Below are 14,313 nucleotides of genomic sequence, written 5' to 3' on the forward strand. Positions count from 1 at the left end.
TATATTATGTGTGTGAATTTTCTCTCTCTCTCTCTCTCTCTCTCTCTCTCTCTCTCTCTCTCTCTCTCTCTCTCTCTCTCTCTTTCTCTTTCCCTCTCTCTCTCTCTCCTCTCCTTTCCTCTCCTTCTCCCTCTCCCTTTCTCTAGAGAGGACATAGAAGTTAATTTTAGAAGAAGGGCGAGGGGAGTAAGGGAAGAAGGGAGACCAGGAGATTTGAGCCGAGTCTTAAAGGAAGTCAGGAGGCAGAGATGAGGAGGGAGAAAATTCCATGCATTGGGGATAAACAGTGAAAAAGCATTGAGTCAGGAGATGGAATATCATGTTTGAGGAACAACAAGAAGGCCAGAGTCTCTGGATCATCATAGAGTACATGGAAGGAAAGGTGGGAAGAGGCTAGGTTATGAAGGGCTTTGATCCTGAAAGTAATGGGGAACCACAGAAATTGGTTGAGTAGGGAGTGACTTGGTCAGACCAATGATTTAGGAAGATCATTTTGGCAACTCAGTGAAGAATGGATTGGAGTGGGGAGAGACATGAGGCAGGGAGACCAACTAGTTGCCTATTACAGTAGCCCAGGCTCACCAGGGTGTCAGGTATTGGTAGACAAAAAGGGCTAAATATGAGAGATGTTGTGAAGGTACAAGGGACAAGATTTGACAACAGATTAGATGGGTGGGCTGAGGCTGAGTGAAAAGTGAGAGGTTGAGGATGACACCAAGGTCACAAGCCTGGGTAGTTGGGAGGAATGTGGCACCATTAACGGTAGTAAGGACATTCAGAAGTGGGGAGGTGTTTGGCAGGAAAGGTGGTAAATCCTCATTTTGGCACATTGAGTTCGAGTTATCTACAGGACAAACATTAAAGAGCTATGTATATGCTAGCTGTTGTTGTCAAGCAATTACTATGTGCAAGGCACTGTGCTAAGTGGTTGGGATGCAAAGAAAAAAATTTCTATTCTTCCGGGGAGGTTGTGACTTTCCCAAGGTAATAAAAATATCACAAGAGGTGAGATTTGAACCTAGGTCCTTTGTCTCCAGAGCTAGTGTTCTTTCAACCTTTTCAAATTTTCTCATTGTATTATTTTTGTGTTTCTCTCCTCTGTCTCTAATCTATGTTCCTTTTGGCTCATACTTTTTAATGTACGTCCTCTCATTAAATTATAATCTTCCCAAGGGCACAGACTATACCATATTTTGTATCCTCAGTGCCTAGGATGGCACCTGGAACCATAGATAATAGCAAATATGATAATAACAAATATGGCTTGAAATGAATGCTGAATCAATGTGTGCTGATTTGACAGTTGACTTGGGTTAAAATGACCTGTCATTTCCTTTGCAGATACCTCAAATCAGCTATGCATCGACAGCTCCAGAGCTCAGTGATAACACCCGGTATGACTTTTTCTCCCGAGTGGTTCCACCTGACTCCTATCAAGCTCAAGCCATGGTCGATATTGTGACAGCTCTTGGATGGAATTATGTGTCAACTCTGGCTTCTGAGGGGAACTACGGTGAGAGTGGTGTGGAAGCATTTACTCAGATCTCCAGGGAAATTGGTAAGTGGGCATTGATCAGGTTTTTGTATTTCCTGTAGACAGGTTGCTCAAGACTGAGCATCCCAAGTGCTGTCTGGGCCATGTGTAATAATTAGAGCTCTTGCAGATGTACGACCTAGACTGTCTGGTCTTGAGGGAGGCTGAGAACATTATGAATGATTCTGTTGTGTGTCCATCGGTCTGTCAAGGTGACACTTTGGTGCTAATTTGGGAAAGAGCTCCTGGCTCAGGCAAAGAAGTTGTCTTGTTTGATGAGAGAGTTCTCTTATGCACTGGAGCCACTGTGAATTTGAATAAATGACATACTTCCTGATTATTATAGAAGGAGGTTTACATTTGCAAGTCATTAAATTTTAAAAAAAAAGTCCCAAATAGTCCCCAAGGCCATGTTTCACTGATATTGTTATCAAATGATTCTATCATCTAGACATTTTTGTATTTTCATTCTTACCATGTGTTTGTATGCTTGATCTAGTGTGAAATGCGATGTGTAATCAGCAGGTAGGAACACTGGGCTGAGGGTTAGGTCATGGCTTCTCATCCCCAAAGGGCTTAGTTAACTTTTATTCTCTTGTGTGGTTATAGATTATATTCATTACCCAATGACAATCTCATGAATGCGTGGCCTTGGTCATAAGAAGGAAAAGATGAGGCAAAATGGATGGTGCAGTGTAAATCCATGCCCCATTAGAGGCAGCTAGGGGCATAGCAGACAGAGTGGTGGGCCTTGGATCAGGAAGACCTGAGTTCAAATCTAACTTCTAACACTTATACCTGTATGTCTGTGGACAAGTCATTTAACCTGTTTGTCTCAGTTTCCTCAATGGTAAAGTGGGGATAATTATAGCACCTATCTTGCAGGGTTGTGAGGATCAAGTGAGATAATATTTGCACAGGGCCTTTCTCCTAGTCGTGCTTATTCTCTTCCTCCATTTGTTTTAAAAAAAAACAAAAAAAGTCCCTCCAGGTTCCTATATTGCTGAGAGTGACAGAGTCCCTTCATTTTGTATATGAGAAAAGAGAAGTCATTATATAAACCATTTTATTATTATTAATACATTATGAATAATATTTAAATATTTGTTTCCGTAGCAGAATAGCAAAATTTCATGGGAAAAAATAAAAGTGACTTTTCAGTAGTGAGAGATTTCAGATTCCAAGTAAGAAAAATCCTTTAGATTGTTTCAAGAAAGAGAAGATAATGGAATTTTCCCTTTCCTGAATGTTTCCTTCACTAATTCTACACAGCTTACCAATGCTTTCCTTGTAGATTCTAATTCCAGAAGAAAGCATGATATCCCTGTGGGTTGCTTGATTTCAAATACAGGGGTACTTAGTTAAGATAATGGGCCTGATCCTGTTGATAGAGAGGCAATAAGTTGCTCACTTAGGAGAAATAGGATCTCTTTTGGGGAACCATTAGGGCCCACTCTTTTAGTGAAATAAGTGTTATGATATGATAAGGTGTCAACATCATTAAGAGATGCAATATGGACAGAGACCTGACCTTGGAATCAGGAAAACCTGGTTCAAGTCCTGCTTTTAATACAGACTAGCTATGTGACAATGAACAAGTCACTTAACCTATATCCCAGGCATTTATTTACTATAGGTCAGGGCAGGTGTCATTTGAATTGGAAGATGGAGCTCATTCCCAGAAATGTTCTCTACTGATGAAATCACAGGTCTGGTAATGTAGTCTATGTATGTATATTCATGTATGTTTATATGTATACATATCTATATTACACACACATATTTGACAAGCTATATTTTATGCCAGATTTCTTTATTTTTGGAGTTATATAGGTGGTTCAGAATATAGGGAAGTAGACTTTGACCAGAGGCCCGACTGACTTAACCATTTAGATTGGGTTGACCAACTGATCAGCTGGGCAGTGAGTGTAGCCCCAGTTTGCTTGCTGCCCTCTGAAAGGATCAATTCTATATTACACTGTCATTGCAGTGAACTTACTTTGATAGGTCTATGATCTCATCAGTATGGATACTGCATCCAAAAGGGCAGATTACAACCTTCCTTTGCCTCCTCATCCTTAGAACTCTTGTCCATGTCCTACCAGAAATCTCCAACAAGAGTTCACTCAATGTTCTAGAAACATTTCTCTAGATCATGTAACATTTTCATGGATATAACTGGAATATACAGACTGTCTTTTGCTTATCCATTCTTGCTCCATGATTGATATCTATCTATCTATCTATCTATCTATCTATCTATCTATCTATCTATCTATCTATCTAATCTATATCTATATCTATATCTATCTATATATATATCTCCTTTTCCTGTCTGACATCTCTATAGTAGCTAGGTGTTGTAGTGAATAAAGTATTGGACCTGGAGACAAAAAGACTTGAGTTCAAATCTAGCCCCAGACAATTAATAGCTGTGTTACATTGGGCAAGGAATTAACTTATCCTCTGTCTTACTTTCCTCATCTGCAAAATGGGGATAATAATAACACCTAACTCCTAGGGTTGTTGTAAAGAAAAAATGTAATAATATTTGTGCAGTACCTTGCAAACCTTATGGTATTCTATAAATGCTGGCTGTTAATATTGTCTGATGATGTATCCTTTTAGTCAGTTCTTCTTCAGCATTCAATGTTGGCAGTATGTTACAGCATACTCATACCTGACATGTGCCTCTACATTACCCTGTGGCCTCACAATGTTTTGTTGTTTTTCACAGGGTAAATAGTTCTCCCAGATGCTGAATTAAAAATCCAAATCTGCCTTAGCAAAACATCCAGTCTGTGACAACTCTGGTTTCTGCAAGAAGAATTGGTGAATTACTTATTATCTAATGTCAATTCTTAGCAATGTGACAAATACCTAGGAAAAGAAAACTAATGGGGTCCCTTTTAAAAAGATATTTCCGAGATGAGAGTTTGCTCTTTTTGATTCCTTCACATGCTGCAATGTTGTGTGTGTGAAAATGCCCACAATCAGGAGATGGGAGTGTCTTGTGTGAAGAACAGCAAGGATGCCAGTGTAACTGGGTCACAGAGTATATGGGAGCATGGAGTAAGGTACTGGGAAGGTGGGGCCGGGTTGAGCAGATTGCAAACAGGTGATTTTATATTTGATCTTGAGTGGGGAGAGGGGTGACATAGTCAGAGCCAACCTTTAGGAAGATCACTTTGACAGCTGAGTGGAGGATGGACTGGAGTGGCGAGAGACCTGTGGCTGGGAGACCAAGCATTACTCTATTTCTATAGTCTGGGTTTGAGGTGATGAGTGTCAGTGTCATAGGAGAGAAGAGGCAGTATACAAGAGGTGTTACAATAATTGACATGCCCTTGTAGGTGATCAGATACAGGAGTGAGAGAGAGAGATGTCAAGGATGACACCTAGGTTGGGAGCTTGGGCGACAGAAGATGGTGGTACTTTTGATAGTAATGGAGAAGTTTGGAAGGGGGGAGAGTTTTGGGGAAGAGAGAGAATGAGTTTAGTTTTGACATGTTGAATTTAAGTTATTCACAGGACATCTAGTTTGAGGGGTTCAATCGGTAGTTGGAGACGGGACACTCGAGATCAGCAGAGAAGTTACGGCTGGAGAAAATCGATTTGAAAATCATTAGCACTGGGATGATAATTGAATCATAGGAACTGATGAAATCCTCAAATGAAAGAGTATAGAGGGAGAAGAGAAGAGGACCCAGGACAAAGTCCATTTTGACAGATCACAACCCATCTATGCATTTTCATCTGTGCAATTCTTGTCCATGTTTATCTAATATATTAAGGACCTTCCTCTATTACTCTTTTTATTGCATGGCAGTGGAGATTTCAAGTTAATCATTGGTTAACAACCTCACTACATGACTAATCTACCTCCTGTTGGGTCATCTATTTCTTTGATAATATCCTTTCCCCTTTCCTCTCTTGTATAATTCTCTGTTGGTAATATGCTTCCATCTACTTACACCCATCATGCAACTGTCTGCTGTCTTTTGGATAATCTACAACTTTAATTCTCTGGAGACTGTACAAATCTTTGTTCCTTAACTAAGCAGTATCACTGAAAGAATATCAATAGTCAAAATATGCGCTGTTGGTCAGGGAGAAACTTGGGATCATTAAAAGCATCTTATAGTTTCCCAAATGCTATCTATCCTTATCCCTTCAGTTCTGGACCGATATAATAACACCAACAACAATTATAATAAGCAATAATAACTAGCATTTATATAGCACTTTAAGTTTTGCAAAGCCCTTTATACAACTTTCTAAGGAAGGTGTTATTATCCTCATTTTGCAGATGAGGAAATTTAAGGTAAGAGGGTTAAAAGGGACCAACCTATTAAGTATCCGAGGTAGGATTTGAACTCATACCTTCTTAACTCCAAGTCCATTATTCTATATTCTGTATTACCTAGCTGCCACAATTCATCATCTGTCTACGATGTCTGTCCACAATTTAAGTATTGCTGGATCATCACAGTCATCCAACTGTGTTTTGTAGTCTATACTATAGGTATTTTTCACCTAAGAATATGTGTATGTGTGTGTGTACAAAAGATGACATTTTATTATTATTTTATGTTTCATAAGATACTTTACATACATTCTCATTTGATCTTTTAAAAAATCCTGTGTGGTAGGTAGTGCAATTATTATTGTCCCCCTTGTAGAAATCAAGGAGCTTAAACTGAAAAAGGAAAAGAGACTTATCTAAGGTCATGCAGATTATAGATAGCAAAGTTAGGCATCAAGCTCAGTTCTTATGAATCTAAATCCAGTGACCTTTCCGTTATATCAAAATAAACATTTGCAAGACAAACGTGTAGTGCTTTTCTATAAAGAATATAATTTTCCAGTTGTAGAATCTATTGCGAGACAGTGGCCAGGATGTTTGGTTAGGTTGTGGTTTTTTAAAGTGCCATGGGAATTACTTGGCTTTTATTTTGGGCAGCATTTCCCCACTCAGGTAATACCTGTCACATTAAAGTATTCAGGTTGTGGCTTTAATTATTACTACTACTATGTTTGTCATAAGAGTGAGAGAAAATCATTTTTGTGCCCCATATGAGGGTTTGATTAAATCACCACTTTCCTTCCATGTTGATCCTTTCAATACTCTGTGGCATGATTGTCTCTCCATTCTATTTCAACTCTCCCTCCCTGATCTGGCGTAAAGGGATGGATAGATTGTCAGTTGAAATGCAGAATGTTGAAAAGGCCAAATTCGTACCACACTACATTATGCAATGAAACACATTAGATCTCATAAGCATCCCTCATTTTAATAACAAAGATTGCATCCAAAACAAAATAGTTGAAAATTAAACCTTTATATGACAATGGTAATAGCAGATATGGCAAAGGGTAGCAACTTAACCCATTTTGAAATTATCTACTGACTCTAATAAAAATGCTGTAGTTCTGTAATAATTGATTCTCTTACTACAACAATTGATGTCACTATGTCAGTGCATCTGTAAAATCCTTTGCATATTGATTTTGAGAAAGGTCTGCACAGATTCAATGTTATAGGAGATCTTGACAATTAATTTTTTTTTTGCCTAAACTCTGTAAACTATCTGATTGTCTGTCTTGGATTTCTCTGCTTATCAATGCTGATTGCCTAGAAATTTGGGTGTAAATTGAGACTTCCTACAATTTATCCCTGATGCATTCAGACAGATCATAACGAAAATAATTAGTGAGAAATTGCTTACTCAGTTTGATTAGAAATTTTGCTTTGTAGAAAAATCTATGGTTTGGTGGATGAAACATCCATTTTATATTTGGAAAGCAAGGTTTTGGATTTGGTGAATAGTGGTCAGCCTTTGGCATCATGATCTTTGGCATTCTCAGTGATTATGTTCTTTAAGCCAGACCTTTCTAAAAAAAGAAGGGGAAACAGAAAAGTAACATGGTAATATCATAGTTTCTCTTAATGTAGTGATTTTAAAAATATGACCTCAAGGTATCAGCAGTGTATATGATGCCTTTACAGTGTGATGCTATGAGATTGAGAGCCAGAGATCTGAGCTCAAATTCCAATTTTGCCGTTGATTGACTAAGTGACATTCTCCAAGTCACTTAACATCTCTGGGCCTAAGTTTCTTCATTTATAATATGAAGGTTTGACTAGATTACCTTAGTGGTCCCTTCCAGCTCTAAAAATTCCTATGATTACAAATCATATGCATATAATATAAAACATATAAATAAATGATCCTATAATCTTGTGAAATCAGTGAGAAGAAAAACTCAAATTTAGATAGACCTTTAAGATCATAAAACATTTTTCTCATATAAAACTGCTGTGCTAGGTAGTCCTGTGATTAGAGTCTCCATGAACTGGCTCATGGTTTCAGCTGTAGTAAGTGTCAGACCTCAAATTAAGGTCTCTTGATTCTAAGTTCAGTGCTCTTAAATACACTTCCACCTCTTTTAGGGACATAGTAGAATCAGGCATAGTTATTTAGCAAGAATTACTGGGTTCACCAGAGGGGAACCATGAGGCAGGCTTTGTTGAGGACTTGCCATCAAACAGGTCTAGACCATATGGCATTGTTAATTTGGGACTTACTGCCCTTTTATCAGGGTTGTCCAGAGTAACTATCAGATCTCTGGGTTGTGGACAAGGCAAAGGAACAATTGTAATAATTCATTTACATCATACTGCAAAGTTGTCAAATCATCACTTAAGGGGTAGGTGGCACAATATCATCATCTGTTTTACAGATGAAGAAACTGTGGTTTGGCTAGATTAAGTGATTTGCCCATGGTCATACACAATCACTGAGTATGTGAGGTAGGATTTGAACTCAGATCTTGCCTCCAAGTCAGCATTCTTCCACCAGCCAAGCTACTTCTCAGAATGGGCTTGAATAAGTTCTTGTAGCTGCTCTAGGAAGTAAGGTGTGAAGACTAAGGCAAGAATTGTATCTTCTTGATTTAGAAAAGTAGTTGAAGAGTCAGTCATTTGGGTTAAGGACTAGGGCTACTCAAATAGTAAGAATCTTTATGATTGTGTCCTTTCTGAAATGAACTGTCTCCATTCTCAATTTGAGAAAGGATAATCTCTGTTACAGGAAGAGATTCATAAGGAGATAGAATAGAACATAAGTTCATATGGATATGGTCTATGTCCATTTTCTTTTCAAGTTAAGATTCTTTAGGGTAAGAGATTCCTCAGCCTTTTAGTAGCTGATTTGGATACAATTGAACTCTTTACCATGGGATTACACTGGATTTATTGGGTACCTAATAGCCATATATCCCTACAGTCTTAGGTAATTCAAGAAAATTTTTCTTCATAGCACCTGGAAAATGTTGCACTAGGTGGCACAGCGGATAGAGGACTAGTCTTGTGGTTCAGAAATACCTAAGTTTGAATCCTGCCTGAGACCCTGGACAAGTCACATTACCTCTCTCAGTCTCAGTCTCAGCTTCTTCATCTGTAGAATGAGAGGGGTCAGACCCAATGTCTTTTAAGATTCCATCCAGCTCAAAAGCCATGATCCTACGAAACCAGGAGAATTGTTGCTGGCTGATTTTACTCTCTCATTCCCTTTGGTCTCTATTAGAAATGAGGGAAAGAAATAGCTTAGTTGGTTCTTGGCTGTTAAGACTTGTTTATGATGTGCCAAGCTTTGGGGACCATTGTTCTGTTTCTTTTTGTATGTGTGTATGTGTTTCACTTCTTTTTTTTCTTTCCATGAGGTTTCATTTATGGTGCCATGAAGAGGTTGTCAAATAATGTGGACGCATGGCTTATAGCTAGAAGTTTAGGGTCTGTGGCTGAGGTTCTAATGTTGATTCTTTTGGGTTCTTGGTCAAGATGTATTTGAACAGTATATGAACAGCACCATTTCTCAAAAGAGAGGAAGAGTAATAAATAGTATCAGTATCTCTCATGGTGAGGGAGAAGTGGGCTAATGCTGGTAAACAACAGATATAAAAGTACTCTGTCTTTTTTATAGGGATTTTTAAAGTATGTCTCTGTAGCTCCTCTATGCAGTAATCAACTTCATGAATGAGTTATGAGAGATGACAGGCTTGCAAATTATCAGAAAAGACATTTCAGGTTTTTGAAGACAGAAAGGAACCACCCCTGTCAAGTTTTCTACAATGTGTAGTCATGAACATAAAGCATTAATTTCTTTGCAAATTCGGTAAGCTACTGATTATCTGCTGACGGGCACTCCTTGGAATTAATTAATTAATTATGTGCCTACTATTCATAGGGTAGTATGTTGGCTATAAACCTTTTGAAATGCTAATGAAAAAATTCATGAAATTAACTCGTTTTTGCATACAAAATGCCTGACATATGTCAATATATTTAATGATTTCGTTGTGATTTTTTTCATTTCTATAACCAGTGGGGTAAGAGAAACATCATTTCTCCTCTTCAGCTGAAAAGCACCCACTGATCATATTTTTCTAATATTGCCTGCCTTTATCTCCTTATACCTTTGATGGAAAGCTCTTTTTTTCCCCTTGGTTTGTAAATGAGACCTGAGTTTCTATTCACCAAAATGGATGCACTCTAAGATGAAAACAAAATATTTTCAATGACAGAAAGAGAAGAATACATAAAATGCAGCCCTTTTCCCTCAGATGTTCATTGCTTTAGAAGAATGGATTCAAGCTGGCAAAATCAATTTTAAAACGCATTAATGTTCTAAAACACTATTGCAAAAAGAAACATTTAAATTCAATTGGAAGTTCCACTTTTATATTTATACAGCTGAGTTCCATTGATAACACCACATTTCAAGTTGCAAACACTATTTAATTAATATTAACACCATGTAATTGGTAAGAATAGCTTCAAAGATGTGTTTGAAAATTTGCAAATTAGAGCTGCAGGTGCATCGATACTAAAGAAGCTTTAGAATGAGTCAAAGAAAGTCTATATAACTTTTAAAAAAAACAATTATTGTAGAACCAGATGAAACAGAGTATAATTTCAAAGGTTTCTTTTGCTCTGACTTCTTACTTACATATTTGTGGCTTAGTAACGGCCTCCTAATTAGGGGACTCTGTGAGTCAGGAATGGTATATAACATTAAAGGGAGAAAAGTAGAGGCTTATATAACCATGCAGTTTTACTTTGATGGTCATACCAGAAAGTCAGCCTTCTGGTGCCAAACCTCTCTGTATCTCCTTGGATTATAGACACAGCCTCACACCTGAAATCTTTTCCTGCTGGTATAGAGTACAGCTCTGCATTTTAGCCCCTTCCATCTCTAAATCTGTGATCCTATGAAACTGTATTTTTGCTGGTCTGGACTACCACCACCAGCACCCCTACAATAGCTAGCATTTACATAGGACTTGAAGGTTTAATGCTTTGCAAACATTATTGCATTTGATCCTCGCAACTATCATGGGAGGTTATTGCCATTTTTATCACCCCCATTTTACAGATGAGAAAATTACAGGCAGATGCAGGTTAAATGACTTGCCTAGGATCCCCATAGCTAGTATGTAATTAAGTGTCTCAAGTCTTCCTGACTCCAAGTCGAGAATCAACCTCCAAGACAAAAGGTTACCAACTTCTGACTGGCACTCACTTTATAAAGCCAATCTGTTGTGAAATCTTATAGTTTCTCTTTTAACAGCATCTGTCAGACATGTCTCTTTGCTCTACTCACATAGCCACCACTCTGGTACAGGCCGTCATCATCTTATACCTGGACTATCATTATTGCTTTCTAACTGGTCTCTCAGAATCAAGTCTCTCCCTTTTCCAATCCATCTTCCGATCAGCTGCCAGAGGGCCCTCTTCCTATAAGCACAGATGTGACCATGTTACCCCATTGTGCAATTAATTCCAAGCATTAAATAGAAAATCCTGTTTGTATTTTAAAGACTTTTACAATTTGGCCTCACCTTTCCAATCTTCCTACCCTTAAGTCACTGTCCTCACACTTTAAATTCTGCGACACTGACAATTTTGTTCCTAACACACAACCCTCCATTTCCCGACTTTTTGCCTTTTCATCAGCTGTCTCCTATTCTTGGAAGAATGCTTTCCCTTCTCACCTCTGCCTCTTGGCTTCTCTGTCTTATTTTAAGACTCAGTTCAAATCATATCTTCTGCAGGAGGCTTTTCCTCATCCTTCCCTTTTCATTCTCCCCTCTAAGGCCATTCATCTAAAACTACCTTCTATTTACCATATATATGCATTCATACCCACATGCATATACATATATTTTGTATGTACAAATTTGCCCCCCTCCCCCCTCCCCGCATATTGTCTCCTACGTCAGAACGTGAGCTCTTTGAGGACAGGGATCATGTCTTTGCCTTTCTTTTATCTACACTGCTTAGCATAGTGTCTGGCACATAGGAAATAATTCATATTTGCTTGTTGATTGAGAATTGGACTTTAGTGGAAGAGCATTGATGCTAAATTATTAGAAAACTTCATCTTATATAGCAACACAATAGAAATTGAACAACAAATGAGAAAAACAGATTGTGTTTCCCATTGTGACAGAATTTTACATTGTTATGTCATTGGCAAATGTGTTGACTAGTGCAAAGGGAACTAGAAGTAGTCAGGGATGTTACTCTATTTCCCCTGACTCATCAATAATTTATATAAATGTTTGGCAATGTATTGCACCTGGGCTGAGGTACCAAAAACCAATTTTGAGTATCACTGCCAAAGAGGACTTTAGGCAAAACTGGGAAATAGATGAAGATTGTCTATGGTGACCTCCTGCCTCTATTCCCATCCATTTTTCCATTCTTGCTTTTCCAAACCTCTCACCCTTTTTCTTCTGTCTTATTCTTTCAGCAGGATGTCAACAAGTCCCTGTTGACTAATAATTCAGATTTGTTTTTTTTATAAAAGTCTAATGTGTTGTTAAAATTAAGAGTTTTTTTTCAGGGTAAGTTCCCCAGAATCTTTTTGGGTTAGCAGTTAGGTGCATAATTTGTACACTGAGAGACAAAACTGTATGTCAAAAAAACTTTAAATGATCTGTGATATTAACATTGTGGAATTATCTCTCCTAGAACCAATTGTGGCCCATACTTCAACTGATCTGTGATGTCATTCTCCAATCAATGGGCCTCTATTTCCAGTTTTTTTCTGTAACAAAAAAGTGCTGCAGCCAATATTAAAAAAATTGTTTCTTTCTGTCTTTGAATTCCTTAGGGGTTGGTTAGTAGTTTTTAATATAATCTTAATTGCTATTTTTTAGGTAGCAACAATATCCATGATTTTTTCTTAATTATGCAGTTGTTATTGTTCAGTTGTTTCAGTCATGTCTGACTCTTCATGGCCCCCCTTTGGTGTTTTCTTGGCAAAGATACTGGAGTGGTTTGCCATTTCCTTCTCCAGCTCATTTTCCAGATGAGGAAACTGAGGCAAACAGGGTTAAGTGACTTGCCCAGGATAACACAGCCAGTAAGTATCTGAAGCCAGATTTGATTTTGGAAAGATGAGGCTTCCTAATTCCAGACTCAGTGCTCTATCTATTGTGCCACCTAGCTGCCAGTAACAATGGAATAGCATTCCCTATTCCAGATATCATTCAATCAATCCCTCCAAACCCTTAAGTTGATGTTACCTTCTCCAGTACCATCCTCTTCTGCAAATACTTGGCTGAAGCTAGCTACTTTACCCATCTCATGTTTTCTTTAGTGATATTTCTATTTCCTACTCCTCGATTCCCCTTCCTTCCCCCTCTACCTTTTTAGTTTCTTTTTTGTGCGTTGCTTTCCCCATTAGAGTATAAGCTCTTTGAGGACAGGGATTATCTTTCTTATTTAAATCCTTAGCATTTAGCACAGTGCCTGGCACGCAGTAGGCACTTATAAATATTTATTAAATTGAATTGAATTATATAGGAAATTGAATGATATTAGAATTGTTATATGGTGGTTCTACTACCACTGCCAGAAAAATTAAATTTGTTATAGAAATATATATCCTTTTTGTTATACTTCCAGTTTTATCTTTTAGTCTTTTTGGATTATCTGATTTAACAGGCCCTATTCTAATTTTTTAAATGTAATTTTCTGTACATTACTTGTTGCTCTTTTTGTAGGTGATATGCATAATGATATTCCACTATCCTGCTCTACAAGATTTTGCAAATAGGCAACCAGTTTTGTCCCTGGCTGCCATTTAAACTAGCTAAAATGGCTCCTAGTGACTTTTGGCTTCCTTATTGTGGTGACTATTTTCTAATGGTTAAATTTCCATAGGAAATGATGATATTCCATGGCAACAATTATTCCTTTACCCCCTTCACATTTTTAGTGCCAATAATGGCTTGTTTAATAGTTCTGATTTCTCAGTTGTATACCATATCTGTTTTCTATTCTTCCTTTTAATTTAGCATTGATTTTTTTTTCTAAAAAGCTGATGGTTTAACTATGCAAACATTTGATTGGGAAATGATTCTCATGTTGGTAACTACTCCATGCCCTAGTAAAATGTTTCTTGCATTGCTGTGATCAAAAACCAAAATTTCGTCTGCTAGTCAACCTTTTGATGATGTGAAAACAGGTAGGCAGATCCTTGGATGACAAACACAGTGTCAGTTATTGGATCCTGAAGACCCTTCAATTTTGTAGGTGCTATCCAACCTTACAATCCTCTGGCCCAGCCTTTGTGAACCCAAGGTCACCATGTTGAGTCATCAGAGGAGAACCTCATTGGAGTCCAAAATATAACACGGGTATGCATTTCATATGAGGCTTACTACACCGTTGTCTAGAAATCAATTGTGTTTTATACAGGGTATCA

At 37.8% G+C, this 14,313-nt stretch overlaps 1 protein-coding gene across 1 annotated transcript in view; it reads left to right on the forward strand.

Annotated features, from left to right (window-relative positions):
• GRM8 (glutamate metabotropic receptor 8) overlaps nucleotides 1–14,313 on the forward strand; it is an 886,817-nt gene that overhangs the window by 177,425 nt on the left and 695,079 nt on the right. The window contains 1 exon segment of the mRNA XM_021002389.2: nucleotides 1,342–1,558. Coding sequence (XP_020858048.2) covers nucleotides 1,342–1,558 — 217 coding nt within the window.

Source organism: Phascolarctos cinereus, unplaced genomic scaffold, assembly GCF_003287225.1.
Source record: "Phascolarctos cinereus isolate Bilbo 61053 unplaced genomic scaffold, phaCin_HiC Scaffold_1;HRSCAF=81, whole genome shotgun sequence".
Taxonomy (NCBI): domain Eukaryota; kingdom Metazoa; phylum Chordata; class Mammalia; order Diprotodontia; family Phascolarctidae; genus Phascolarctos; species Phascolarctos cinereus.